This window comes from Coffea arabica, chromosome 3c (genome assembly GCF_036785885.1).
Source record: "Coffea arabica cultivar ET-39 chromosome 3c, Coffea Arabica ET-39 HiFi, whole genome shotgun sequence".
NCBI lineage: Eukaryota > Viridiplantae > Streptophyta > Magnoliopsida > Gentianales > Rubiaceae > Coffea > Coffea arabica.
Window position 1 is genome coordinate 6,803,920 of NC_092314.1, and position 25,961 is coordinate 6,829,880.

At 33.7% G+C, this 25,961-nt stretch overlaps 2 protein-coding genes across 2 annotated transcripts; both read left to right on the plus strand.

The window, feature by feature from the left end:
• The first annotated feature begins 4,334 nt into the window (after positions 1-4,334).
• Positions 4,335-9,779, plus strand: LOC113734423 (uncharacterized). Its single transcript, XM_027260962.2, has 8 exons — positions 4,335-4,658; positions 7,687-7,767; positions 7,844-7,932; positions 8,028-8,102; positions 8,232-8,326; positions 8,522-8,608; positions 8,683-8,748; positions 9,302-9,779. The coding sequence occupies exons 1-8, from the start codon at positions 4,536-4,538 to the stop codon at positions 9,412-9,414; spliced, it is 729 nt and encodes a 242-aa protein (XP_027116763.2). The 5' UTR covers positions 4,335-4,535; the 3' UTR covers positions 9,415-9,779.
• A 5,818-nt stretch (positions 9,780-15,597) lies between these two features.
• On the plus strand, positions 15,598-19,426 carry LOC113734424 (protein SULFUR DEFICIENCY-INDUCED 1-like). The gene is made up of 4 exons (XM_027260963.2): positions 15,598-15,969; positions 17,483-17,695; positions 18,132-18,287; positions 18,792-19,426. The coding sequence occupies exons 1-4, from the start codon at positions 15,877-15,879 to the stop codon at positions 19,197-19,199; spliced, it is 870 nt and encodes a 289-aa protein (XP_027116764.1). The 5' UTR covers positions 15,598-15,876; the 3' UTR covers positions 19,200-19,426.
• Positions 19,427-25,961: the final 6,535 nt, after the last annotated feature.

Below are 25,961 nucleotides of genomic sequence, written 5' to 3' on the forward strand. Positions count from 1 at the left end.
AATTATCCCATTCGAATATGAAATGTCTCGCTTAGAACTGCGTACAAGTCGAATCGAGTTCAAATTAATTAAGTCAAACTTTAATTCAAAAATACTCAATTCATTAGTTCTAGAGATGGGCTCGATTATATATATATATATATAATATTTTATTATTTTAAAAAAAATTATTTTATTTATTTTTAAAAAATAAAAAGATTAAACATAAGCTCGAACTTGACGCGACTTGAATTTGGGTTGAGTTGTACATTGAGAGCTCGTCGAAATCGAGTTTTAATTTGATAAAATTAAATTGATATTCAATTCAATTAAATTAAAGTTCGATTTGACTCAATTCGATTACAGTCATAGTCTCACTCTTACACTCCCTCTCCCCGGAGTTTATTGCCACAATAATCTTCCTTTTGAAAAACATTTTCAAACTAATGCAGCTTCAAAATTTATCCCCTTGTTAATATGTTTGTTGCCATGTGGACTTTAAATATGGAAAACTAATTACCCTTAAACTTTTGCTCTTATCTTCTTTCATCTTGAGAGTTAAATCCCATTAAAACGTCAACAACTATTCAGAGTTTAATTAAAATTCACATTAGATGAATCCTTCATTTTTTTTAATAGCTCAAATTTTGCTACTTCTTCTCCATATATTGTTCATTGTCTATCTTGAGGAAATTCTTAATATATTTGGAAATTTCTAATATATTTGGAAATTTCCTAAATCATCATAACAACTAAAAAATTTTCCTACCATGCGTATGATGAATTGCCATGTAGATAACCTGAAAATCTTCAGAGATCTATTGTGTTAATTCATGATTGTTTAGTGTTAGAATGCATAATGATAACTCTTCTAGATATCAACTATTAACTAACTTTTGTGTTAATTCTAATGCTAATTATGACTTAGATTTTTTGTGATGGGTCAAAAAAAATGTGAGGCTTTTTTTTTCATTTCTCTTTTCCTTTAAAGTGGAACTTTTATAGTTCACGCTAAACTATGATCATTATTAGAGCCAAAGTTTAAGCGTAATTAGTTTTTCATATTTAAAATCCACATGACAGCAAATATATTAACATGGAAATAAATATTGAAATTGCATTAATTTGGAAATATTTTTTTAAGAGAAAGCCACCCATAACCCATCCCAGCACTGCCCCACTACTGGTTTGTTAACATGGACAACAGAACAAAACTGCAATTTCTCTACCGTCCATTTTTCCTCTTGTCTGCTGCTTTATGGTCGGGCAACACGGATTCACATGCAATTTGTGTGACCAGATTTAATGGTTATTTTCTCTGGCACAAGATTTAAATGATTATTTTTGTTGAGTCTTTTTTTTTTTCCTTTTTCGTTCTTTCCTTCTATGTCTTTTTTTAAAAAAAAAAAGCTGAAGTAGGTTTAGATAAGATAGATGTTTCGGAAATGTCCTATACACGTAAAATGGGAGTTTGTCCTATACGAGCTTTCATCCGCCTCCTATATTGAGTAAACTAAAAATTGTGAATTTGTCCTACAAGTTTTTAAATAGTGAATTTGTTTTGCAGATACATATTTTAGTGGTATTTTAGAGATGTTATTAAAACATTATTATTTTTAAAATTGAAATTGATACCCTCACCCTACCTTCTTTCGCCCAACGACCTGCTCATGCCTCTGCACTTTACTCATACCTATACGGCTATACCATCTCCACCTTTTCGCCCCCTCTCCCTGCCCTCCATTTTTTCACAAACACCCCACAATCCCTTTTCCCCTCCCTCGTTTCTTGCCTAACACCCCAACTCTTCTGTCCTTCTTCACACTCTCAAGTCTCACCCCATTATGGTTGTACACTGCAGTGACCGAGCCAAGATTTTTATTTTGAAGGGCCAAAATTTTTCTTAAAAAATTATCTTAATGTGCTATGTTTAAAATAATTTATATTTATTCAAATATATAGCATCTAAAAATATCAAATATTAACTTTAGTATGTAAAAAATATTTTTTTTGAAAAAAAAATTGATTCAAAAGTGGTTAATTCACACACACACATATATATATACTCTCATGATATAAATTAAAATTATAAAAAATTAGGAGAAATCAACTTTGTTTTACACATATATTTACATATATGAATTAAAATTTTCAAAACTCAGGGTGCCATGGCTCCTATCGGTCAATCTTGACTCCGTCATTAGCCGTGCAACTGGATCACGAGAGAGGGGTAACAGGCGGGGCATGAGTGGGAGATGAAGAGAGAGTGGGAGACGAGAAAGGAGAAAAGATAAATAAGAGGTTGATAGGATGATGGTAGGCGATGGTGGAGTAGAAAATGAATATTGATGTGTATGTTGTATTTTTTTTAATGTCTTGGAGGTAGTCTTGACTTTGTAGTGTGTGTTTTGATGTGTTTTTGGGATATTTTTTAGTTTTATTATTATAAATGTATTTTTGAAAAAATCTCTTCTAGCAACTCAATCCTTCTTAATAAATTTGAATTACATTTTATTATGGTTTTCTTTCTCTTCTAGCAAACTATACCTTTATTTACAAATTCACATAATTTATTTTATTCATATGTATTAACTTTATTTTGTTTTAATTTAATTGTTACTTCATTGATGTTGCTTAAAAGTTAATATTCATATGTGGAGAAAATATATTTTTGCATATTTGGTATTTAGATGAGTGTTTGTATGCGTAGTTTTAGATTTTTAATCATATAAAAATTTTGTATACCTTGCATATTTAATGAATAATATTATATTAATATAAATGTATGTATATAAGTTTTTAGATATTAATATGGCATTTCTGAACACTTGGATACATTAGTTTTCTAACATAAATATCCATGAATATGTAAGAATATCATTTTATATTTTCTTGAATTATTCATATTTCCAAAATTTGACAACTAATACTAGTATAAAAAGAACCGTGTTAATGCACGGATCAAAATACTAGTTTTGTTTTTTAGTTGGAGAGCAGAGAAGCATAGCAGGAAAATAAGAGGAGTAAAAAGATGGGGGTGTTTGCATTTGCAAATGATTTAAGTAAAAGATTAATGCAGCAAAAAAAAAAACAAAAAGAATTTAGCAATAGATAATTATATTAAGTTTGCATGATTCAAACCATTGGTTGGATTTTCAGTTATGCTATAGTAAAACTGCCAAAAAAAAAAAAAAAAGAATCAAACCATATATATTTGTTTTCAAACTTGTGGTTTTTATTATGTTTCAGGTTAGTATCTTTGCCTGACTTTGTGGCAAGGTATGTGTCACTCGTAAATTAGCTCTATGCTCTATGTCCATGAAAGACTGAAATTTATTATGAAAATTACAAAACTCATCAAAAAGAATAAAATAAAAATTACACAAAAAATAAATTTTACTTTTGAAAAATCTTTCTAACAAAATAAAAGCAAAATGATCCATAAATGAAACTTTTGAAAAAGTGAAAAAATGGTCCATAAATGAAGAGGCAAGGAGTAATCTGCAAAACTGATCCTCCGTCGAACTTAAGCATAAACTTCCTTTGAGAAAAAATAGTCAAGGACAAACTATTTGATTTAATAGCTACTTTAATTAGAATTCGCAAATAGACCTGAAAATATGTGCTCAAATCAGTATATATACTCAACCCCAAAAAGAAAAAGTTACCAAGATTTGTTTGCAGAAGGAACATAACCACAAAGTTTTAAAGGTTTTAGCAGTTTACAATCCAAAAGCTGCATTTTTTTTTTCTTTTCTTTTTTAGGCAATGAGCTACTTGGTTCATTAGCACTATTAATTCTATAACCTGAAAATGTTGGTAGTGATGATGAAGTTATTGGGAAGATTTACATTAAAACAGCCATTTACATGAAAGATTAGGCTAAAGGTACATTACAAAGTTTAATTCAAAATCTAGTAACCTTTTTAATGCTAAAATCTAGTTTCTAGGTTTCACCTAAAGACCACTTATTTGCAAGGAAAGGATAGGGTAAGAAGAAGAATAATTCTCATACTTCCTTGTTATGTTTACATGTATTGGGTGGATGCAAGTAAACAATTACTGCTTCACAATAATCTTGAAGAAACCATTTCTTATGCTGACATATATTAACGATTATGCCACAAATACATGTATGGATTGTCATTTTTGGTTAAAAATTTTTTACGTAGGCATATTTTTCGATCACTTCTTTATCTCGTACGAGTCAAATTGTTACAATATATTTTTTTATAAAAACTTCAAAAAAATAGCAATCCAAACGGATTAAAAAAACTGTAAATTGTACTAGTTTAATCTGAGGATAATGATGGTATTCCAATTGAAATTAATTTTCTCGTCAAAAAACATACTCCAAGAAAAATGTATGGCAGTTTCAGTTTTAGGGTTCTTTAACTACCCATTTCACACATAAGTAGCCCCATACTTCCATTGCTCTATCTTTCTTCTTTACCGTTTGGCCTCAAAAAACCAAAAAGAAATAGAACCCTCCAGAAACACACTCGCACACAAACACAAACACACACTGAGAGTGCTACAGGGGGAGATAGAGAAGAATGGACAGGTACCAGAGAGTGGAGAAGCCAAGGCCTGAAGAACCTATTAACGAGAATGAGATCAGAATCACTGCTCAGGGTCTTATTCGTAACTATATTAGCTATGCCACCACGCTTCTTCAGGTTAGCAAATTACCTTATTTCTTCTTCAACCATACCTGTTCTTTTTAAAATTTCCTGGGTTTATTTTTCTGGCAGAAAATGTTTACATGTTTTTTGATTTGGGGTTTTTTTTTGTTTTTGTTGGTGGGATGTGTTTATTTGGTAAGTATTTGCTTAAAATTTTCATAAAAATCGAATCTTGGGATGCTCTTATAAAGGACTTGTGGCGGTAATGAGCTCATGAGTTTGCGAGGTTCTGGCTTTTGTTTTGAAGGGATGTATTAAGCTATCTAGAGCCCAAGGCTGTTGTTCTGAATTATTTTTGCCCTAAAACATTCATTTTTGTAGAGCATTCTGTTTGATTCTTCTTCTTACTAGGAGAATCAATAGCTGTCATAGATGTGTCTTTGATTCTGGAGACATGAAAATTTTTGGTTTTGTGAAGGTCTTGTCTTGAAGCCTGCACATTACCCCATTAGGGTGTAAGCATTTGTTACTGTTTAAAATTGCTGTGTCTCGTGGAAAGATTTCGTGGAAAAGCAAGAGATTCTTGGTGAAAGGTTTCCCTGGTTTTTATCTGATCAAGTGTTGTGTTAATGTTTGTTTTCTGGACCTATATGAGTGCAATTTTTTGAGATTTACCTATCATGATGTAATACTTTAATGTCATGCCAGCTGTATTTGTTATGTCTATGCGCTTCATTAGATTTTAGACCTCTTATGGTATGCTTTAGTTAATTGTCCCATTTTATTAGCACATTGTGTTTGGGAACTTTATCAGTGTTAGGACCTGCATAGCTTGCGATTTATATGGATAATCCTCAACTCCAGAAAGTGAGACTAATCCTGGAATTGGCATATTGGAATCACATTTCTGAAACTGAGGGGGTGCTTGGTTCACGCTCTAGAATTGGAATTGGAGATGGAATAATATACAAAAAATCAGTATGGGTTTGAACCCCTGGTATCATTCTACAGACTGGAGCTTGGTATAAATATAGTTGGAATGGTGTCAAAATTAATTTTTCATTTTTTTTAATTATTGTTCTCTTTCCTGGATTGATAATCACGGCCACCATCAGACCAGCACCGAATCACTACCAATCCAAATCTTTTTTTGTTCTTTGTTCAAGAATTTCCAACAATAACTCATGACTAATCAATAAAAGATCTGGACGTTTGTCATTTTTTTCCTTTTCTCAAAAAATTGCAACTGGAACTTTCAAACATTCACAAAAAATTTTCCAAAAGAAAATGGCAAATTTCGTCCTCTGCTGAAACCTGTTAGAAATACCATACAATGCATTCCAGTTGGAGCCCTTCACAAAGAGAAGAGGAGGTCGATTGCAATGAGGAGGATGATTTGATGGCGAGGGAGGAGAGGAAAGGGTCTACTGGGGTGATGGGGGAGCGACCAGTGGTGGGAGAAGAGGAAGGATTTGTCAGATGCCATGGAAAAGGAAGAAAATTATAAACAAAGGAGGAGGGGTGTTGTCAGATGCCGAGAAGGAAGGAAAAGCGGTCAGAGACAAGGGAAGAGGGAGGAGTTGTCAGATGCCATGGGGGAGAGAGGAGTGTTGAAGGCAAGGGAGGAAAGGGAGGCTCGATGGTGGGAGTCTGGGAGAGGGAGAAAGGAAGTATTTTATCAAAATATTTTATTTTTTATTTATTCACTGTTGGAAATGAATTGAGGATTTTGAGTGATTCCTCCCAATTTAGTCAGGAATCATGAATACCCAAAATTTTTTGGAAGTGATTCCAATATTTCAATTCCCGTTACAGTGTACCAAGCACGAAGTATTGGAATTATCGTCATTCCCCATGCCAAAACCCTCAGACCAAGCGGCCATAGAATGATCGTGAAATTTTAGGAAATTTGAATGCTGGAATTGAAGAATTGAGTGCAGGGCTTAAAGTTTGTAGAATCACAGTTTAAGGGACTTGTGATAAATTAGCATATCCTCTGTAATTTTTGGTTAACTTGGAATGAGTTGGTAGATTCTAATGGGTTTAAGTTTCATAACACTCAACGGGATTGTGTGTCCAACTGGATTTTATCATGTGGACTAGTGAACGAATAGTCTCGAAGGGTATGCTTAGTTTTGTGCATTATAATTGTTGATGATATTTTCAGAGCATCTTACTAAATGGCTTTCCTTTTTTCCTTTTTCTTTTGCTTGTTCTTGATATTTATATGCCTAATTTAAGCATAGTGGTACTCTCCTTAGGGCTTGTAAAGAACCTATGAAGAAGGGAATCCTGAAAAGAAAATCCAGTGGATTTTGGCTTCTAATGTGGTGCTTCTTCTACTTGGATGATTTAAAGTGTAAAACTTATTACACGCTTAAAGGAGAAACTAGTTTTACTAAGAGCATTAAAGGTAAAAACTAGTTTTACTATAAAAAAGGAGAAACTGTGAGGTCTATTTTACATGCTTTGCATACTAGGTAAATAGTGCTAGTATTTCTCTCCCTCCCTCCCTCTCTCCCTCTCTCTCTCTCTCTCTCTCTCTCTCTCTCTCTCTCTCTCTATATATATATATATATATATATATTATGTTGTTCTTCAACATGAAGCTTGAAGCTATTTCCTTCGCTTTGTGAACTCATGAGAATGTCCATGCCTAGATATACACGAGTAATCCTTTTGGTCAGTTGCTAGTTCTTATGATATCTTAGGATCTGTAAGCGTGAATTTAGTTAAGTAGTTCCTTTTATTGTGTATTTTTGTCTCCTTAGTCCATCTAGGAGAGGTAGAAAGTTGTCCTGTTTCATATTTGCCTCCGGATTCTTGATCTTAGCTTTTCTTCTACTTTTTCCCTATTATTAGCACAGTTTTCTTTCTTACAGCATGTCTATAGGAATATCTGCATATGACATGTTAGATTATCATTTTATCGTAAGAGTATTTGGATCAGAGTGTGGAGGTATAATGGAATAGCTAATTCTTCTTTTGAGGGTCTAATTGTTCTGAAGATGCATGGCAATGGAGTAGCTCTGTGCCTGTGCAGTTTTGGTACTAAATACCAGATATCTGCTTTCATGATTAGGAAAAGCGTGAACAGGAGATTGTTTTGAAGGCAATGGGCCAGGCAATCAGTAAGAGCGTGGCCATTGCAGAGATTATAAAGGTATTTTTTGCAGCTTACCCTTTTCCTATTTAAACTTTCTTGTGATTTTAACTAGTATTCCTTCACATGAAAACAGAAGCGAATCCCTGGGCTGCATCAAGACACTTCTATTGGTTCAACAACCATAACGGATGCATATGAGCCAATTGAAGAGGGTTTAGAACCGTAAGTTGTTCATTTAAGTGTTACCTAAAGTTAGAGGCAACAGAAGTTACTTTTGATAACTGGAAAAATATTTATTACTTCTACCTTCTGTGTAGCTTGGAGATGACTCGCCAGGTCTCCCTTATATCAATTACTTTGTCAACCAATGAGCTGAATAAGAATTCTCCAGGGTAAATATTTATATACTGTCCTCTTCTCCTGAAAGAAAGGGGCCTCTTTGCCCCCCCCCCCCCCCCCCAAAAAAAAAAAATCTCGCTTGAAATCTCACGTGTGACAGTTTAGGAAATTTATGTGTCTAGGTACCAGGCGCCCTCCAACATAGATCAGCCAAGAGGTGAAAATCAGCAGCAGCAGCAACCAAGACAATATGTTAACATAGCTGAAAATAATCTAGGTGAAAAACCTTTCCATTATTGTTGGTTCTTATTTTTATTGTTTATGGTGTAACACAAGCTTTTTGACCTTCTATGTTTTGGCTCTTGGAACTTGGGTAATAGGTTAGTTTGAAGGGCACATCAGTTGTGTTTATCTGTAGCTTCTTACATGTTTACTTATGTATGGATTTCTTCTGATGATACATGATTACTAGATTCATATGGTGGCCGAGGTCGAGGCAGAGGTCGAGGAAGAGGAAGAGGACGTGGTCGTGGGAGGGGAGGCTATGGAAACTATCAAGGTATTTATGCAGTAATAGTGAGATTTAGCATTTTCTTGATTTAATTTTGTTAATTTATATTATTTTATCACTAGGGGAGAACGGTGGATATTATAACTATGGTCGAGGAGGTGGACGAGGCAGAGGCTGGGGTTATCGTGGTTAGTTTATTTCTTTTACGATGCTTTCTGTTTTCTGAAGTGGTGTTATTACAGTGGACAAGCCTGACTGTGGCAGACTTTTCCTCTGCTGCTATTTATGTATGCCTAGTCTCTGTTTGTGTTACGAGGTTTTGAGAAAACATTGTATTTTTTTAAGATTTGGAATCACACACACGTACATATGTATGCATGAATGTATTAAATGTGAGTCAATGGAGACCTGTAACTGTGGTACTTACACACCACACAAGGATCCTTTGGGATAACTAGGCTGTTGCAGGCATGTTGCTACACTATCTTGTTTGGTCAAGCATAATACCTAATTGTCATGGAAAGTTTGCGAGTTTTATGGGCATATTCTGTTCCGTCCCTCTAGTGTGATGAAAACTGTGTTTGTGCGGCTATGATATTGATTTTTTTAGGTTGCTTGGCACCTTAATCAAACTAAACTGCTACTATGAGTTAAATTCCTATGACACTCTTTGATATGGAAAAGTTTGAAAACGATGGAACCTCAATTATTTGTCTTAATCACTACATTTGTCATTGTCAGGTTCAGGATATGGAAGGGGCAGAGGTGGATTCCAAGTTGGGGGCCGAGGTTATGGTCGTGGGCGTGGAAGGGTGGGCCGAGGAAGAGGTGGTGTAAACCAGGCACAGATTTGAGATGGTTTGTCTGAATGTTTTGAAAGCTGAACAGTTTTACCTGATCTTATATCATAAGGAAGTTTCAGTGCTTCTTTCGTGGAGAATGAACTTTGTGGGTGATCTTTTCACAGTTTTCTGGTTTCCCATACTATGGATGTGCCAGGGTTTTCTTTCAATTGGCTGCCCTTTCTCCAAGAGAGCCGTATGTTGGTTCTTGTTTTTTGCAAGATTCATGTTACTGCCTTTTTGTAGCTATATTTGATTTTTGAGTGTATATAGATAGATATTTTAGTGAATTTCCTTTTTCTTTTCCATTTTGCAAAGCCAGTAGCTCATAATAGGCTGTAAAAGATTGGATTGGAAATGCATTTTTTTTTTTGGTTTGGAGCTTGGTTAAGCACTTCAAAATTGAAATATACATGAAAGAAAGAAGGGTATCCATTTGAGAACCTGTAATGACTTTGCCGGCTAAACTAGTGGACAAGCACAATACACATGGATCCAACTTTGTCTGTTCCTTTGTATGATTGGGGGGATTCAGTTGTCGATGTTGGTGGACCGATGGTTCTCTTTGTGCAGTTTGAGTCGCTCTTGTCAAAACAGTATATGACAAGACAATTTGTTATCCTTGCAGACAGAAAAGTATTGTTGCAGTTGTCTTAATAACATGAACTTTTTCTTGCTTTGATGCATTTTTGGCAAAAGCAAAAGTTTGGCAGCTGATTGTGAGAATGTGGGATGAATGCACGTCGACTAGCTAATGACAATTCCATTAGAAACTTGTTGGACCGCTAAAAGCGAAAATTTATCTCTCTGTACTTTCTTTAGAATGGAAAGGACAGAAAACAAAGGAAGAACCCCGCAGGCCCCGGGAAAAAGAAAAAGGGTAAGGCGGGGGAGGGGGGGTGTTGGTTTGGGAGGGGTAATTCCGTAATGGGATTGGTACCCATCATGTTGTGGACATCTTCTTCTCCTCTTCTGTATGCATTTCCTCCTCCATTTCTTTCTGTTCCATCAACTTTCTTGACAATGCCTAATGTGAATATATGATTTTCAAAAGAGACTTAAAACACCATAATTGGGCTTGAGGAAGAATAATTTCGAAGGAAGGATCATTGAATTCTGAAAGGAAAATGACAAAAAAAATACCATGAATGTGATTTAATTTTACATTAGCAGCCTGTGCTAGGTTGATTTGGCTGTAGAAGTTTTTGTTAATCCTTTTGAAGCCCATAAAAGTATTGTTTTGAATTCTCAAAACTATGCATTCGTCTTTACAAGAAATCCATTTCAACATTGCTGGTATAGGTGCTTTCTTTATTTTTTTTTTTAAAATAAACTTTTCTGGTAGGGGGTTATGCTTGTTAATTACTGATTCGAGAAGGAATGAATTGGGTCGTTTGAAGGAGAAAATATAAGTAAGAGATCTTAGGTTATTGAACACTAGACCAAACTAGTACTAATTGCCAATGGTCACGAGGAGCCCACAAGTGACAGGGTTTGTTTTAATTTAATTTAGACATGCTTAGCTTCTAATTAAAAAAATTTTGTTTTTGACATTCACAACTGCTTTTTCTATTTTTTAAACTTTAGAACCTTTTTTAAACCTTCTTTCTTTTAATATGTTTTTTTTTTAAAAAAAACTTTGGACTTGCTTTTTTATTGCACTTACCTCTCCTTATGTTTATCATAATTTTTAACTTACCTCGTTGCCTATGTTTATCATGATTTCAAGAAATCTTGTATTCTACTTTTTGTGTTATCCAATTAAATTGCATTTTGTTGTTCACCGAAACACTTTCTCATTGCCAATGCTCAAATGCTCATCTATTGCATAATTTCAAAACATATTCCCATAGCTTTTTTCTATCCTGCATAAGTTGTAAGAATGATTTTTTTTTAATATAAAATCAAATTTTATTAACAGACCAGAAACAATGAGTCCTCGTTTGCAAAAGAAATATAAATTGTCTCCTTCAATGATGTTATTACCAAAAGCAGAAATATTATAGCTAACGGGAGCAAGGACTCCAATTCGCCAAAAAAAGAAGGGACCACCATGATAAAGTGGAGAGTAGAGAGTGATAGAGTAGTGAGAAGAGGAAATGAAGAGAATGTTGTATTAGATAAAATTGTATGTGTCTACAAGTACATGAAGTGCCTTATATAAATATGGTAAGATGTGATAAATGTACTGGGTTGTGGTAGTTGGTAGATGTTGTAAAAATATGCAGTTAGTGGATGGTAAAATACATTAGATACAAGATAGAAAACTCTAGAAATATAAGTTAGTTAGTAGCTAAATTTACATTTAACATCCCCCTTCAAACTCAAGGTGGTAAAGTGAAAATCAACTTGAGTTTGAAAACGAGAATATGAAACCGTCTTGGTGAATAGGATTTTGTGAAAATATCTGCAATTTGGTTGTAGACACCACAAGTACTAGAGAAAGAGTTTGTTGCATGAGATGGTGCCGAACAAAATGACAATCAATATCCATGTGTTTCGTCCTTTCATGGAAGACATCATTATGAGCAGCTTGGATAGCAGTCATATTATCACAATAGAAAAGAGAATCGATAGAGAATGAAACACCCATGTCATGAAGGAGCCATCGTAACCATAGAAACTCAACAGTAGTATTAGCAAGGGCATGATACTTCGACTCTAAGCTAGATCGAGAAACAACTGATTGCTTCTTGCTTCACCAAGAGATAAGGGAATTTCCAAGAAAGAAATAGTAACCTGTTGCAGAACGACGATCAATAAGATTACCAACCCAATCGGCATCAGATTATGTTTGTAACTCTAGAGAAGAAGATGAGGAAAAATGCAATCCATGATAGATGGTTCCTTTCACATAGTGCAAGATTCGAAGAACTGCAGTATAATGAGTGGAATGTGGACTTGACATGAATTGACTCACCAAGTGTAATGCATAAGCTATGTCTGGTCGAGTGATAGTTAAGTAGACTAGACTCCCGACTAACTGATGATAACAAGTAGGGTCACTTAGAAGTTCTTCATTATTTGGACGTAACTTGATATTAGTTTCAAGTGAAGTGTCAGCAGTTTTAGAATCTGTTATACCTGCACGAGAGAGAAGATCTGATGCATACTTGGTTTAGGATAAATAGTAACCCGTAGAGGACTTGGAGTCCTTTTTCCTCAAGACCAAGAAAGTATGAGACTGTCCCCAAATTCTTCATCTCAAATTGTGTGCTAAGGAATTCCTTTAAGATTTGAATTCCTACTCTGTTGTCACTAGTGATTAGCATATCATCCACATAGAGAAGAACCAGAATAATTTTGGATGAAGATTTTTAGATGAATAATGCAAAATCATGGCCTTGTTTGGCACGCAAGTTTTTGGCCAAGTTTGTCTACTACAAGTGTTCTAACAACTCCATCTACAGTAATCTCAAAAAAATTTTCAAAATTTTTAAACTATATACATCAAAATATCCAAAAATATACATACTTTAAAAAAAAAAATTTTACAACTTCTACAGTAAGTTACAATAAAATTTTAGACAAACACCCAAAAAACTCACTTGCCAAATGAAGTCCATATGAGCTATTAGAAAAGCCAAGTTTTTCAAGGGTGCCGCTAAATTGTTAAACGTAAATTTAGCCACTAACTAACTCATATTTTTAGAGTTTTCTATTTGAGATCAATTCAGCTAAAACTAATCGAAATGTAGGCAAAGGATGACGGCGTAAAAGATTTGGTCGTGTAGGCTCATGGTCACCATTGTGTAGGCTCATAATCTCATGTTGTCTCTATATTTGATAAAAAGTTCAACATCTTTAGGATAACGCCATTCAGGTTCAGAGATAGCCAACTGTTTCCAAAGATTATTCATTTGAAAGTGGAAAGAGTCAATGGCTGACCTGACTCTTGATGAAGTTGTTGTATTTTAGTGACAAGTTGATACTGATGAACCAAATCAGCTGTGGTATACTTTTTTGCCAAAAAAATCCAACCTTCTTTTGCAGTGTCAAAACTATGCAAAAGGGCACCAATGGAGGGAGTAGAAGTATTGATTAGTCAAGTGATGATTTTGTGATTGATATTATCCCATTCTTCCAATGTATCAGAATATTTATCAGAAAATTCTTCCTTTTCTTGAGTGAACTTGACACGCTCTCTTGTGATGACTTGTCACAGTTTGCGGCCTTTAAGAAAGCTTCTCATTGCGGGCATCCATAATCCATAATTAGCACCATTTAAAATCATGTGGTAGGATGAGAGACATCGGAATTAGGATTAAATTCCATTAGGATAAAGTGCTGATCCAGTAATGACGTAGCGCTTGATTGAATGAAGTCTTGGTGCTAATTGGGTGTGAGAGGCACTGAGATGATTGTTGTATTAAATCAAAATTTATTATGAGAAGAAAAGTTACTCCCTCCGTCCCACTTTGATAGTCCTGTTTCTTTTTTCACACAGTTTAAGAAAAAGTAGTTAACTTTGTTGGAAAAGTAAATTTAGATTGCTATTTTCCTAAAATACCCTCACATTAAATAGAGTACAACTTTATGGGAACTTGAATTGATGGTAAAAAAAGAATCAACTCTCATTAAATGGGGTAGGTTTATAGCAACAACAACTTATATTGAATAAGGGTATTTTAGGAAAATGAAAATACAACTACATTCTTCAATTGGAAAGTGAACTGCAATTTGGGACAGACAAAAAAGGAAAACAGGACTATCAAAGTGGGACGGAGGGAGTATAAATTAGGCCCCAAGTTCAAGTTCCAATACCATGATAAAGTGGAGAGTACAGAGTGATAGAGTAGAGAGAAGAGTAAATGAAGAGAATGATGTATTGGATAAAATTGTTTGTGTCTACAAGTACATGAGGTGCCTTATATAGGTATGGTAAAATATGATAAATGTAGTGATTGTAGTAGTTGGTAGATGTTGTAGATACATATGATTAGTGGATGGTAGAATACACTAGATACAAGATAAAAAACTGTAAAAATATGAGTAGCTATATTTACATTAACACGCCAAACTCATTTTGGAGTCAATTCCCGATTAGGTACAGAGGTACCTATTGAAATAAAAGTATGAAATCCTCACGTAGATTTGATGGAACACTAGATTGCAAGACCTATTCCAGTACTTATTTAGAGATGGAACATGAGTGCAAGTTTTATCTCAAATTTGGGTGCTCAATTTTATTTGACTTTCACCATTTATAATTAGGATTAATTTTGTATATACGTGGTGGCATGACATGTACTCCCAATTCGATTTTGAATTTTAGTTCTTATATATGTGGCATGCATTTATACCTGTTAGTAGATATATACATACAAGATAAAACCCTTATAATTAATCATAAATTGGGGGTAGATATACAAGAAATTCTCTTATTTGGCTATTTCTACCAAGAAAAAAATATGATTAGTTTGTTACCTGGTCATCTATTGGATTCTAATGACTAATAGATCACTTGAAATAAATGCTTTCTAAGGGGTGCTTGTTGAGGAGTCGTTAATACACATAAAATTCATCTAATCTACCATGTATATATACATATTAACAATTATTATCCTCCATTACATTTATATATTTTTCCTATTTAATCTTGAATACCTCTCTTATATTTATTTAATAATCCTAATTAATCTTACATTTTAAAAAATATGATATCAAAATATATTTTAATGAGTGTGTAATGGGCATCCGTTAGAAAGACCATATTTTTATTATTCAAAAAATATATTTTAAGGGTTTTTTCTAACAGGGCATAGCCACCCCATTAATATATCTAAACTTTATCCAACATATTATGTATATACACATATTAACAATTACTATCTCTCTTGCATTTGCACATTTTCCCGAATTAATCTTAGCTTTTCAAAAATTCTAACATCTGAAATATACTATACCTTAATGAGTGCCTATTGAATGCCCGTCAGATAGATAAACCTTATTTTTAATTATTTTTATATTTCATATATATCATATTAAAAAAATTATATACTCAATAATTAATGCCAAAAAGTTTTTCCAAACAACCTTGAATTCAAATAACCTCATGATGTTTTGGGGAGAAATTCCGTAGGTGTTTAATCCAATTTTCCCAGTATGGATTATTACCCAAATTCACGCAATACACCAGATCGGGAAATTTATTATATGAACCTTAAAAGGGGAGAAAACAAACGTGGCGACTACAGGTGTCAAACATGAATACTGAAGCACAATAACCTTGAACCTAACTGTTTTCCCGTCCACATTCATCTTCATCCCAACCTGATCCTGTTACGCATTTAATCAACTTTCTCTTTCCTCTTCCCATTGGGCATTTGGCAGCAGACTTCAGCTTTCCTCCTCCTCTCTTGCTTCCTTCCTGGGAAATCCCAGAAGCCCATTTCATTAATGACTCAGAAAACATGAGATAGGAATCAGTTCTAGGATTGTTCTTGATCAGAAGTTTCCTTAAAATACACAAACATGTATGGTACGAAGAAGAAACAGGAGTCTTTCCACGTCGTTCATAAGCTTCCTCCTGGTGATAGTCCTTATGTCAGAGCCAAATATTTTCAAGTATGTGCTTTTCTTTCTCCTTTCCTTTTTCTTTTTGATTTTTATGCAGTAGATACTGTATAGATACTCGTGAAGATTTATGAGAGCTACGTTTCTTGATGCATGATATTTATGAGATATTATATTCATGGGCTTTTATTTAGTTATTTTGTCCTTAAAATGATTATTGTACTTTATTTATTTTCTTGTATGCTCTTAGTGTAATTTTTTTTGTTTTTCTTTGGTAAGTGTTTTGGAGGTCTTTAAGTATGATTAAAATGACTTAACTTTCCCAAATCATGAGTTAATACGTAGTATCTAATTTGGATGTGTTCTAACTGCACAATACTTAGGTCCATTTATTTTGTATTTTTGTTCAAGCTTGACGAAGAACAAAAACCTTAACCATTGATCCATATTCAATGATCAACTATTTCTCAGGGAATCATATATTTTTGTTTAATATGTTATCTAGTTGATCCTTGTTACGATAGCATTTGTTTTGCGCTGGTGATTCGATTAATTAGTAAATGCTGTTCATATGGTTCTTTGCACGTTTTTAAATTTACTGGGAACTGTTTCTCTAGTTAAAAGGGTTGGTTCTGTTGATGATGTCCTCTTAAGTTTTGTATCAAGTACTAAATCTTCTTAGTGTTAGAAAAAGGTTATTTCTTTCCTGAGGCTTCAAGATAGAGTCCTGAGACCTTTTTAATGACTAGGTCCTCACACTAATGGATGTAGAACTTCTGTGCTTTGGTCTTGTTGACAATGGTGCTAATTATACTAATTTCTATGTGCAGTTGATTTTGTTAACATACCCTTAGTCCTGTATTTGATTACTCCATTCTCAGACTCAACCTGGCACATGGTTAGTTGGTCTCATCTGCAAGTTTGGAAACAAAAATACTCCTTTTTCAAGGCTTGTCACCTTGTCTACTCCTAGTGGCCAAATGAAGAAAGCACATGGACTATCTGATGTTGCTATCTCTTTAGGAGTTGTGATCAACATATTTTTCTTCTTTTTGGGTTTTAATTTGTGCAAGTTGCAGGAGGATTAAGTTGGGATTTTACTTTATATCAGTGCTTCTGGATACTTCTTTTTGCAATCCATTTTTCTGCTTTTATTTTATTTTATAGAAATTTTGTGGCCCTAATCTTTTGGACAAGCCTTTGCAGTATTCAGCAAAATGGTTCAGTTATACCTGCATTTGTTCTCCAATGTGCATTCGTTTAGATTTCTAGGACATATTGAATGTGACTACTCATGCCTGCATTATTAAGTTTCTGTACCACCATTTCTCACAAAAGATAAACGTTAAGCAAAGCTGCTAAACATCCTCCTTTATGGGGTTTAGGTCTTGTCTTTACAGCATGCTTAAATAGTAGAAAATACTCAGGAGCCTGGTTCTCTCTGTCTGAGGATGGAAAAGTGCATATGTACCCTGTTTGCTACATGCATAGACTTTGTTATATTACATATCCATCTGGTATTTGTTGATCAATTATTCATGTTTGTTTTCTATCTAACAAACAGCTAATTGAGAAGGATCCAGAAACTGCAATTGTTTTCTTCTGGAAAGCAATAAATGCCGGAGATAGAGTAGACAGTGCACTGAAAGACATGGCAGTGGTTATGAAACAGCAAGATAGAGCTGAAGAAGCTATTGAGGCTATAAGATCCTTCAGGGATAGATGCTCTAAGCAAGCCCAGGAATCACTTGACAATGTCCTTATCGATTTATACAAGGTTTGACAACTTGGAAGATAGATTTAAAATTTCTTTTCCTCTTAGCATATTTCACTTAGAAATCTGCTGCCAATTGTGGATCTCTCTCTTAATCTTAAATATATTTTTTAGTTAATTGGTGAAGCCAGGGAACTAAATGTAAAAAGCTCCCCTGGGGAGTGGTTGGGACTTGATGTTATAAGGGTAGTATTAGATAATTTGACGTCACATTATGCTGTAGACTAATTATGGCTTGTTTAAGAAGATGACATCCTATATATGTTTCCATGAGATTTGAGATTGTACAAGAATGTTAACTAATAGATAAGTTGGAACAAAATGTTCTGTTATTTCTTTTCCTCATGGTACTTGTAAGCTCCTTTCCTTTTTTTTTTCCTTTGTCTGATCTTTATCTTCTACTGTCATGTTGTCAACATAATTTGGGTGGATTTGGCAGAAATGTGGAATGTTGGATGAGCAAATTGAACTGCTGAAGCAGAAGTTACGGATGATATATCAAGGAGAAGCATTCAATGGAAAACCTACCAAGACAGCTCGCTCCCATGGTAGGAAGTTCCAGGTTACCATTAGGCAGGAAACCTCAAGGATACTGGTAAGGATTATGACATTACATATGTACAGTTTATCTCATAATCCAACTTAATTAACTGCCTTTTCGGAGGCTTCCAATGCTCTAGTTTTCATTAATCCACTTCCATTTAATCTAGTTGTACCACTGTTAGTTCATTCTTGTATCTCAGACACAGACATATTCCACGAAAGAAAAAGAGCTTCGTACAAAAAAAAAGAGCTTGGAGATGAAAGATCACAAACTTCGAATAACCAGAACTAAATCTTAATTACAGCTTGCTGCCCATATGATCATCCAATTTTGTCATTTTTTATCCAAAAATTTATGGAAGCTGGATATGTCTACCAATAACTATGGTAAAATCTACCTTTTGCTTTTTTTTTTTTTGGTGTCTTGGTGGGGGGGGGGGGGGGGGCGCTAACCTCTGCAATGGACCTCTTCTATTTTGTTCATGGGCTTAAACTTAATCAATTCAAGCTATTTAGTCAGCTTGGCTAATGCTGGCTCCCAATGGTAAATTTGCAGGGAAATTTGGGTTGGGCATATATGCAACAAAGCAACTATGCTGCTGCAGAGATTGTTTATTGCAAAGCCCAGCAGATAGACCCTGATGCCAATAAGGCTTGCAATTTGTGTCTATGCCTAATTAAGCAAGGTCGATATGCGGAAGCAAGGCCTGTTCTTGAAGACGTGTTTGAAGGTAAGCTTTCTGGTTCAGATGAACCCAAGTCACGGAATCGTGCTGAGCAACTGCTGAAGGAGTTAGAGCTTTGTGAATCAGAAGGACTTGCTCCACCTGTTTCTGGACCTAGTATAGAAGATGCATTTGCTAAAGGTCTTGATCAATTAATGAACCAGTGGACACCATTTAGGTCAAGAAGACTTCCCATTTTTGAAGAAATTTCACCTTTCAGAGATCAATTGGCCTGTTGATCCTTCTGCTTTTACTACATTTTTTTTCTTTCGGTTGGGGTTGATTTTGTACGTAGTTGATGATCATAGATATAGTGAAAGTAATTAAGAATAGTCAAATTCTGGGCTTTCTTGACCCTGTGAGCCTTATCAAAAGTTTTGTGCCGCTTGAACACATATTCAAGCACGTTGTGCCATTTAGATACTACAGTTTCTGCTGGTGGTAATGAGAGAATATAGTTTTACCATCTTGAGAAATTTGTCCATTCATTTTTTTTTTTTACTTTTTGTAAACATTTGTCACAAATCATTTAATATTTTCGAGCTTTTAGCAGAGGAGATATACCACATTTAAACACATGAATGATCTTCTGGGAATATTGTCTTTTAAATTATGACAAGAATTATCTCTCAGGCAACATTTGTCTCATGTTTTCTCCTCCTTACTGATTACTTGTTACTCTTTTAAGCAACAATGAGGTGCTCATGTGACATTCAAAGTAAACAGGAAAACAGGAGGTAGCACATTATTGACTAGCTATAGATTTAAACTTTTTTTTTCCAAGAGAAAAAGAGGCTTAATAAGTGATAAGATATTTGTTTCTATCTAATATATGAATATTTAATGTATTGGCTTCTATCTAAAATACAAGAAATTTGTAGCTCTGTCACATTTTGTTTCTATACAAGTAATCCCAAAAAATTATTAAAACGCATGCTGTTTTCTCCATATGGAAAAAAAAATGCTTCTTCTATATATTTGTGAAAGCCAGACTTTACCATGTAAAATGTTAAAGTTTCTGCACCAAATGTCCATATTTACAAGTCTTGCCTTCCATCTCCCAAGGGTTAATTCTTCACATTTCATCATATAACATTCATTTTTACTTGGAAATCCAACATGTTACTCATGTTTCTTAGCAAGTAATTTGTACTTTGACAGGGAAAACAATTAAAAGATATCCAATGGAAAGAGAACAATATACAGCAACAGCGGTGTTATATTTATGAATTTGAATGCCAAAAGATACCAGCACAAATTAATATATGCCACAAAATCCATAAGGATCAAAAACTTTCAATACTGATCAACAAGGAGTTACAGATGTAAAATACTACCATGATAAAGGATTCAGTGTTACTTAGGCCTCAATCTCAAACCTTGAGCACTTGATTGAACCCATGGACAGGTCGATCTCAATCAAGTTTTCTTCCTCATTCATGTCATTGATTTCTGCAAAGAGCTGCTTGATGCTATGCTGATGAAACATTTTTGTTTCTGTGGAGAAATCTTGAAACTTTTGCTGCCAAGAAAACTTGGGATATTCTTCTTTTGGTCCAACATAATGGCCACTAGGAAGAGCTATCTCAATCAAGCTTTCTTCATCAGAAATGGAATCATCTGAACATTCTGCGCTTTGGCTTGGTAAGTTACCTGAGTATGACCAGTCAATATCTGAATCTTGATCACTTGAAAATGACTGACCATCAATACTTTCACTTTCTGAATACAAATCAGGATGAATCTGATGAGCTGCACCACCTCCCTGATTTTGAACTGCCTTTTCTTGAAAAGTATTACTCTCATCAGCTTTTGCCTTCTGCCCTTCTGATACTTTGTTAAAATGAGGGAAACATTGCTGCTGCTCTGTGTTGCTGATTCCAACAACTTCTTTCCCTGATTCATTGTCAACCTCATCAAATTCTGGTGAATCTTGCTGGTGCTGACTGGCTTCTTTCACTGGTTTATTGTCAACTCCTTCAGACTCAGATTCTGGTGAATCTTGCCGCTGCAGAATAGGGTGACTAATAATGCTCTGACTAAGAACTTCTACTGCTTGCACCGTTTCTTCTTGATATTCTCGGTTTGCATATGTGAAGAGAATTGCGGATATAATCAACACTAAAGATGTGATAAAAATGGATAAAACCCCACAACCAGAAAAGGCTGAAAATGTAATAAGAACAAAAACCCCTGGTAGTATTGATTTTTGCAGGATGCAGCTAGAAGAAGCCATGTCAGTTGTTTTCAGATATGGAATTACAGATCAAAACCTGGAGCTTTACAGCATTTTTACAAAAAATGGAAAAAAATGGATCGATAGAAAAGAACAAAAAAAGAAAGCCAACTTTTAGGCTAAGCTGTAACCTGCTACACAAGTACCAGGAGCAAGTTGATAAAGATGAAGAACTGGTTTACCAAGAAAGGAACATGAACATGTTATTAAAGGAGCAAAGTCTGGTTTTTAACCCTTTATAATATTGGGACACTTGCCAGTGTTCAGACTAGTCAAATTGCTTGGCAGTTTCTCCCCAGCTTGCTTCCCCTTCACAGACTGATCACTTTTCCCGAGCTTGTACTGTTCCTAAAAGACTGGGATTTTATTTTCTCGATACTAATCAGGTGGTCTTCCTCTGCAACTGATTCTCTTGATAATGCCAAAATCTGGTCTTCCTGTATCAATTTTATGAACTCAACACTTGGAAATGAGAGAAGCCATGTGAAGTCTCTGAGCTCAACACATGGCACTTTCTATCAGATCAGTAAAAACCTCCCCACAATACAACAAAACCAAACAAGCAAATCCCATTAATAAAATTACATTAGTAGTTAGTATTCCTCCATAAAAAGTAGACTTCAGAAGTTGCCAATTTTAAATCCAGCTTCAAGATCCTGAAGATCAAGGAGTATGAAGAAAGCACTACCACCATTGATATTGCTATAGATGCTTGTACTCATTTCTCTGTGTTACCTATTTCATCATGCCACTCAAGATTAATTAAAAAAAAAAAAAAAGAGCTATTGGAAACTTTTGAGGGGACTACACTTAACAAAAGCATGCCAAAAAAGTTCTAACTTTTCCCCCCAAGTGGAGCCTTTCATCATGCCCCTAGACTCTTTTGACTTTTCGATTTAGCTTAATGGGGTTCAATAATAGCGGATTTAGGTAAAAGTAAGCAGGTTAATTTGGATTGTCAAATCTCTTCAATGAAAAAGAAAAAACTACATTTTAGATAATAGTCCTTTAACCATCGTAGTAAAACTCACTAGAACGTTTGCTATTATTTAATTCATGCTAAAATAAGTTTTTTTTTGTTTTGGTTTTTTAAAATATATTTTAAGAGGGATTTGAACCTAAAGCGTTAAATCCTGTGGTTTGAACATTAACTATTACACCAAAACTTATTAATGAAAAGGAGTAAATTCACATTGCATCCTCAAACTTGTGTCACTTTTTTTATTTTACACCCAAAATTTAATTTTGGACAATTTGCACCCTTAACTCTCAATTTTGTCCAATTTAAATCCAATCAATAACGACATTGGCAAAATTAACAGAAATAGAGAATCATACAAATTAATGACAATGTGCTGAAAGTGATCAAAATGAGCTAAGGAATCACAACTGAATCAAAATAATATATTAGCATTAATTTGTATCATCTTTTATTAGTTAATTTTGCGAGCAATATTAATTATTAAATGTGACAAACTTTTGACCAATTTGTTTTAGTTGCAATCATTTTTTGCTTATTTCGACCGCTTTCAACACATTGTCATTGATACGTATGATCCTCTATCCCGTTAGTTTGACTACCATTGTTATTGATTGGACGTACAAAGAATCTAAATTAAAGAATTTAGGATAAAAAAGTGTTCAAAATTGAAGTTTATGATACAAAATAAGAAAGTGATACAAGTTCAAAGGTGTAAAATAAAGTTAAGTCCGGTAAAAACTAAAAAGTCATTACCAAGAAATTCATGTAAATGTCATAAACAACCAAACGTTGTAATGATGAAGATACAAGTTCAAAGATATAAAATAAAGTTAGTCCCAACAAAAAGTCATTACCAAGAAATTCAAGTAAATGTCATAAACAACCAAAGGTTGTAATGATGATAGGTGGATTGGAACAAAATCTTTTCTCACCTAAACCAGCAATAATTCTCAACAAGAAATGGCCAAAGGGATCGCAGGCTCTTGACCTCGACACAAAAAGAGGAAATTAAAGACAATCAAGATAACTCTTCTTTTGTGGAGCGTCCTATTAGAGGAAAATGTATGGTAAAGTTAGGGAAGATGAATGGACAAACCTTTTCTAAGGTATGTGATGGAACTCCTGATGCTTCAAGGGATTATAGGGTTGATGCTGAATTTGAAGTGAAGGACAGTCCAAGAGACTATATTTATTTTTTGCTTCAAGAGTCATGAAAGAGAGCTTAAATGGATTTTGCAGTACTTAATCTGACTCATGATACGTTTTTAAGTCACGTACATGGATTAGTACATGGATTAGTGTGATTGTTATTTTGTTTTATGCTTTTTAAGAGAGGGATGTGATCCTCTTTGTGCTGTTCAGATTTGTTTATTCAATTAATAAAGATTCAGTTTGTGCAACTAATACCTGCACTAAGGTTGAAGTCCTGGGAATTAGAGGTTCTAAGTTTAAATCTCTCTGTCCCTTCCTTGTTTTTTAAGTCTCACCCTTGGAAAAAAAAATATATGTATATATATATTTTTTAAAAAAAGCTCTAAGGTAAAATTGCAGCATAAATACACATACATAGAAGAATGGTACACTTATAATAATGATATTCTGATGTTGAGTGGTAGCTAACATGAAGAGAAAATTACAAAATTATTTAGTAGTTGAATATATAGTTGAAAATTATTTAATGTTTAAAAAAAAACTTATGAAATAGGAAGTATTTATAGTTTTGGAATTTTTTTGTTGTAGGTTAAGTGGTTTTTTTTTTTTGGGGTAATGAAAAGTTAAGTAGTTGGAATCCAATACAATGAGCCCAATTATCCAAGCATACAATTATTTTCCTCGCCACATTTTTTTTTTGGATGAAGTATTTATTATGATTTATACAACTCAAAAATCAAAAGAAAAAAAATTTCTTAAAAGATTAATCACCAACACAAAAAGATATTTCTTCTAGTTTTGGGCTTTAGATCACAATCAAACTGTGAAGGAGTATTTTATAATAATATGACTTTGTCGAAACAAATATTTTTATTTTAGTCCTGTCGCTTACACTCCTTCCTTTTGAACCACCCAACCCATCTCCCTCCCAATTTTAGAAAAAATAAAGTAGTCTAATTTTAAAACCAATGCACATATCTAAAACCAACTTAAAAAATATAATATTAGAAATAGCATCCCAATATAAAAGCTAAATTTATGCTACTTTTTTATTAGAAAAAATAGAGTAGTATAAATTTAGCTTTATATTGGGATGCTATTTCTAATATTATCATTTTTTAAGTTGACGATTCTGATTTGCTGATTCAATAAAAATTTTTTCCTTTGCCTATTGAAAAAAATCCAATTTCTATCCTATCAACTTGAGTTAAATGAAAGACAATATACTGTTTTCTTGGTTGTTTTAAGGTTAATATTATCTCTTATTTCCAGCTTCTGTAGCTATTTTAATTGTTTCTTTTCTTTCTTTAATTGTGGCTTAAATTATTTTCCCTCATCTTTGGGAAAGAAACATAATCGTTTCTAATTAACATGCAACATTTTGGATTAGCTTTAGATAATCTATGATGAACCAAGTATAATGTTACAAAATCGATTGAATCCCTCAATCCTCCATCTTAATTAAGTGGCTTTCCTTTTACGTAAATTTACTGCAATATTTTCTGGTTTGTTATTTTTTCATATTGTATGTTGTATATTGGATGGCGTACCCCTATTAATTAAGAGTATATTTTATGTACACTAATAGTGTATACACCATCACTAATAGTGTATACACCATCAGTGTTGAATATATTACATATGTGCAAAAGTTATATTTCAAATTTAAATTTTGTATAGTTATCATTTATCCAATGCTGACATAGTATATACACTGTCAGTGTAGAAAAGATTAATCTATTAATTAATATGCACCTTAGTCTTTTCTTTCTTTTTTCTTTCCCAATGATTTCCATGCAATTTTAAAAGTATAGGTTGGTTCGTTGGTGAGATACATGATTCCATAATGGACTTTCAAAAATTAAATCTTGCTAAAACAAAAACAAGGCAATTTTGTGACTTTTGTCTTTTGAGAGCAAAAAGTGATAACAGGGGGTGCTACCCAAAAAAAAAAATTACAGATGTAATGATCTTGTACGCACAATAACAAATAACGATTCTGTTTTAAAACTTTATCAAATCCACCCTGTAATATCTGGATTAATTTTGAAGCTGCAGATTTCATCAAGGATGTAACTTTTAGGCATTAATAATTAGGGCTAATTTCATAAACCTCCCATGATATATCTGACAATTTTATTGAGCTCCCTTGAGGTTTCAAAAATTGCACCTACTTCTCTTGATTTGATAGTTTTGGTAATCAAACTTTAAACTTGGTCAAAAGTTTAAATGAATACCCCAAAATACCCTCACCTTACCAAGTTCAATGTTTGCCAGATTAGTCAACATTTATATATTTCGATGCAACAACAAGATGTTATTTGTAACGAGTAGTTTTGTTGGCTGGTTAATTGGTCACATTTTATTCATGAAATGGCTTGGATTGGTATTAGTCTGGATATGGCAAAATCATTCTATTAGATCGAATAAGTACCTTCGATCTAATAAGTACCTTGTGTCAGAATTGAGAATTTTTATGGCTCGGATCTTTTAAAGCAATAATAATATATTTAGCACACATAAAAGAAAAGATTCTTAAGTTTTCAATACCAAATTTGTTATTTGATAAGCAATTATGATGATAATTCTATTATTATGATAAAATATTTTTCAATACCAATTTTATTCATT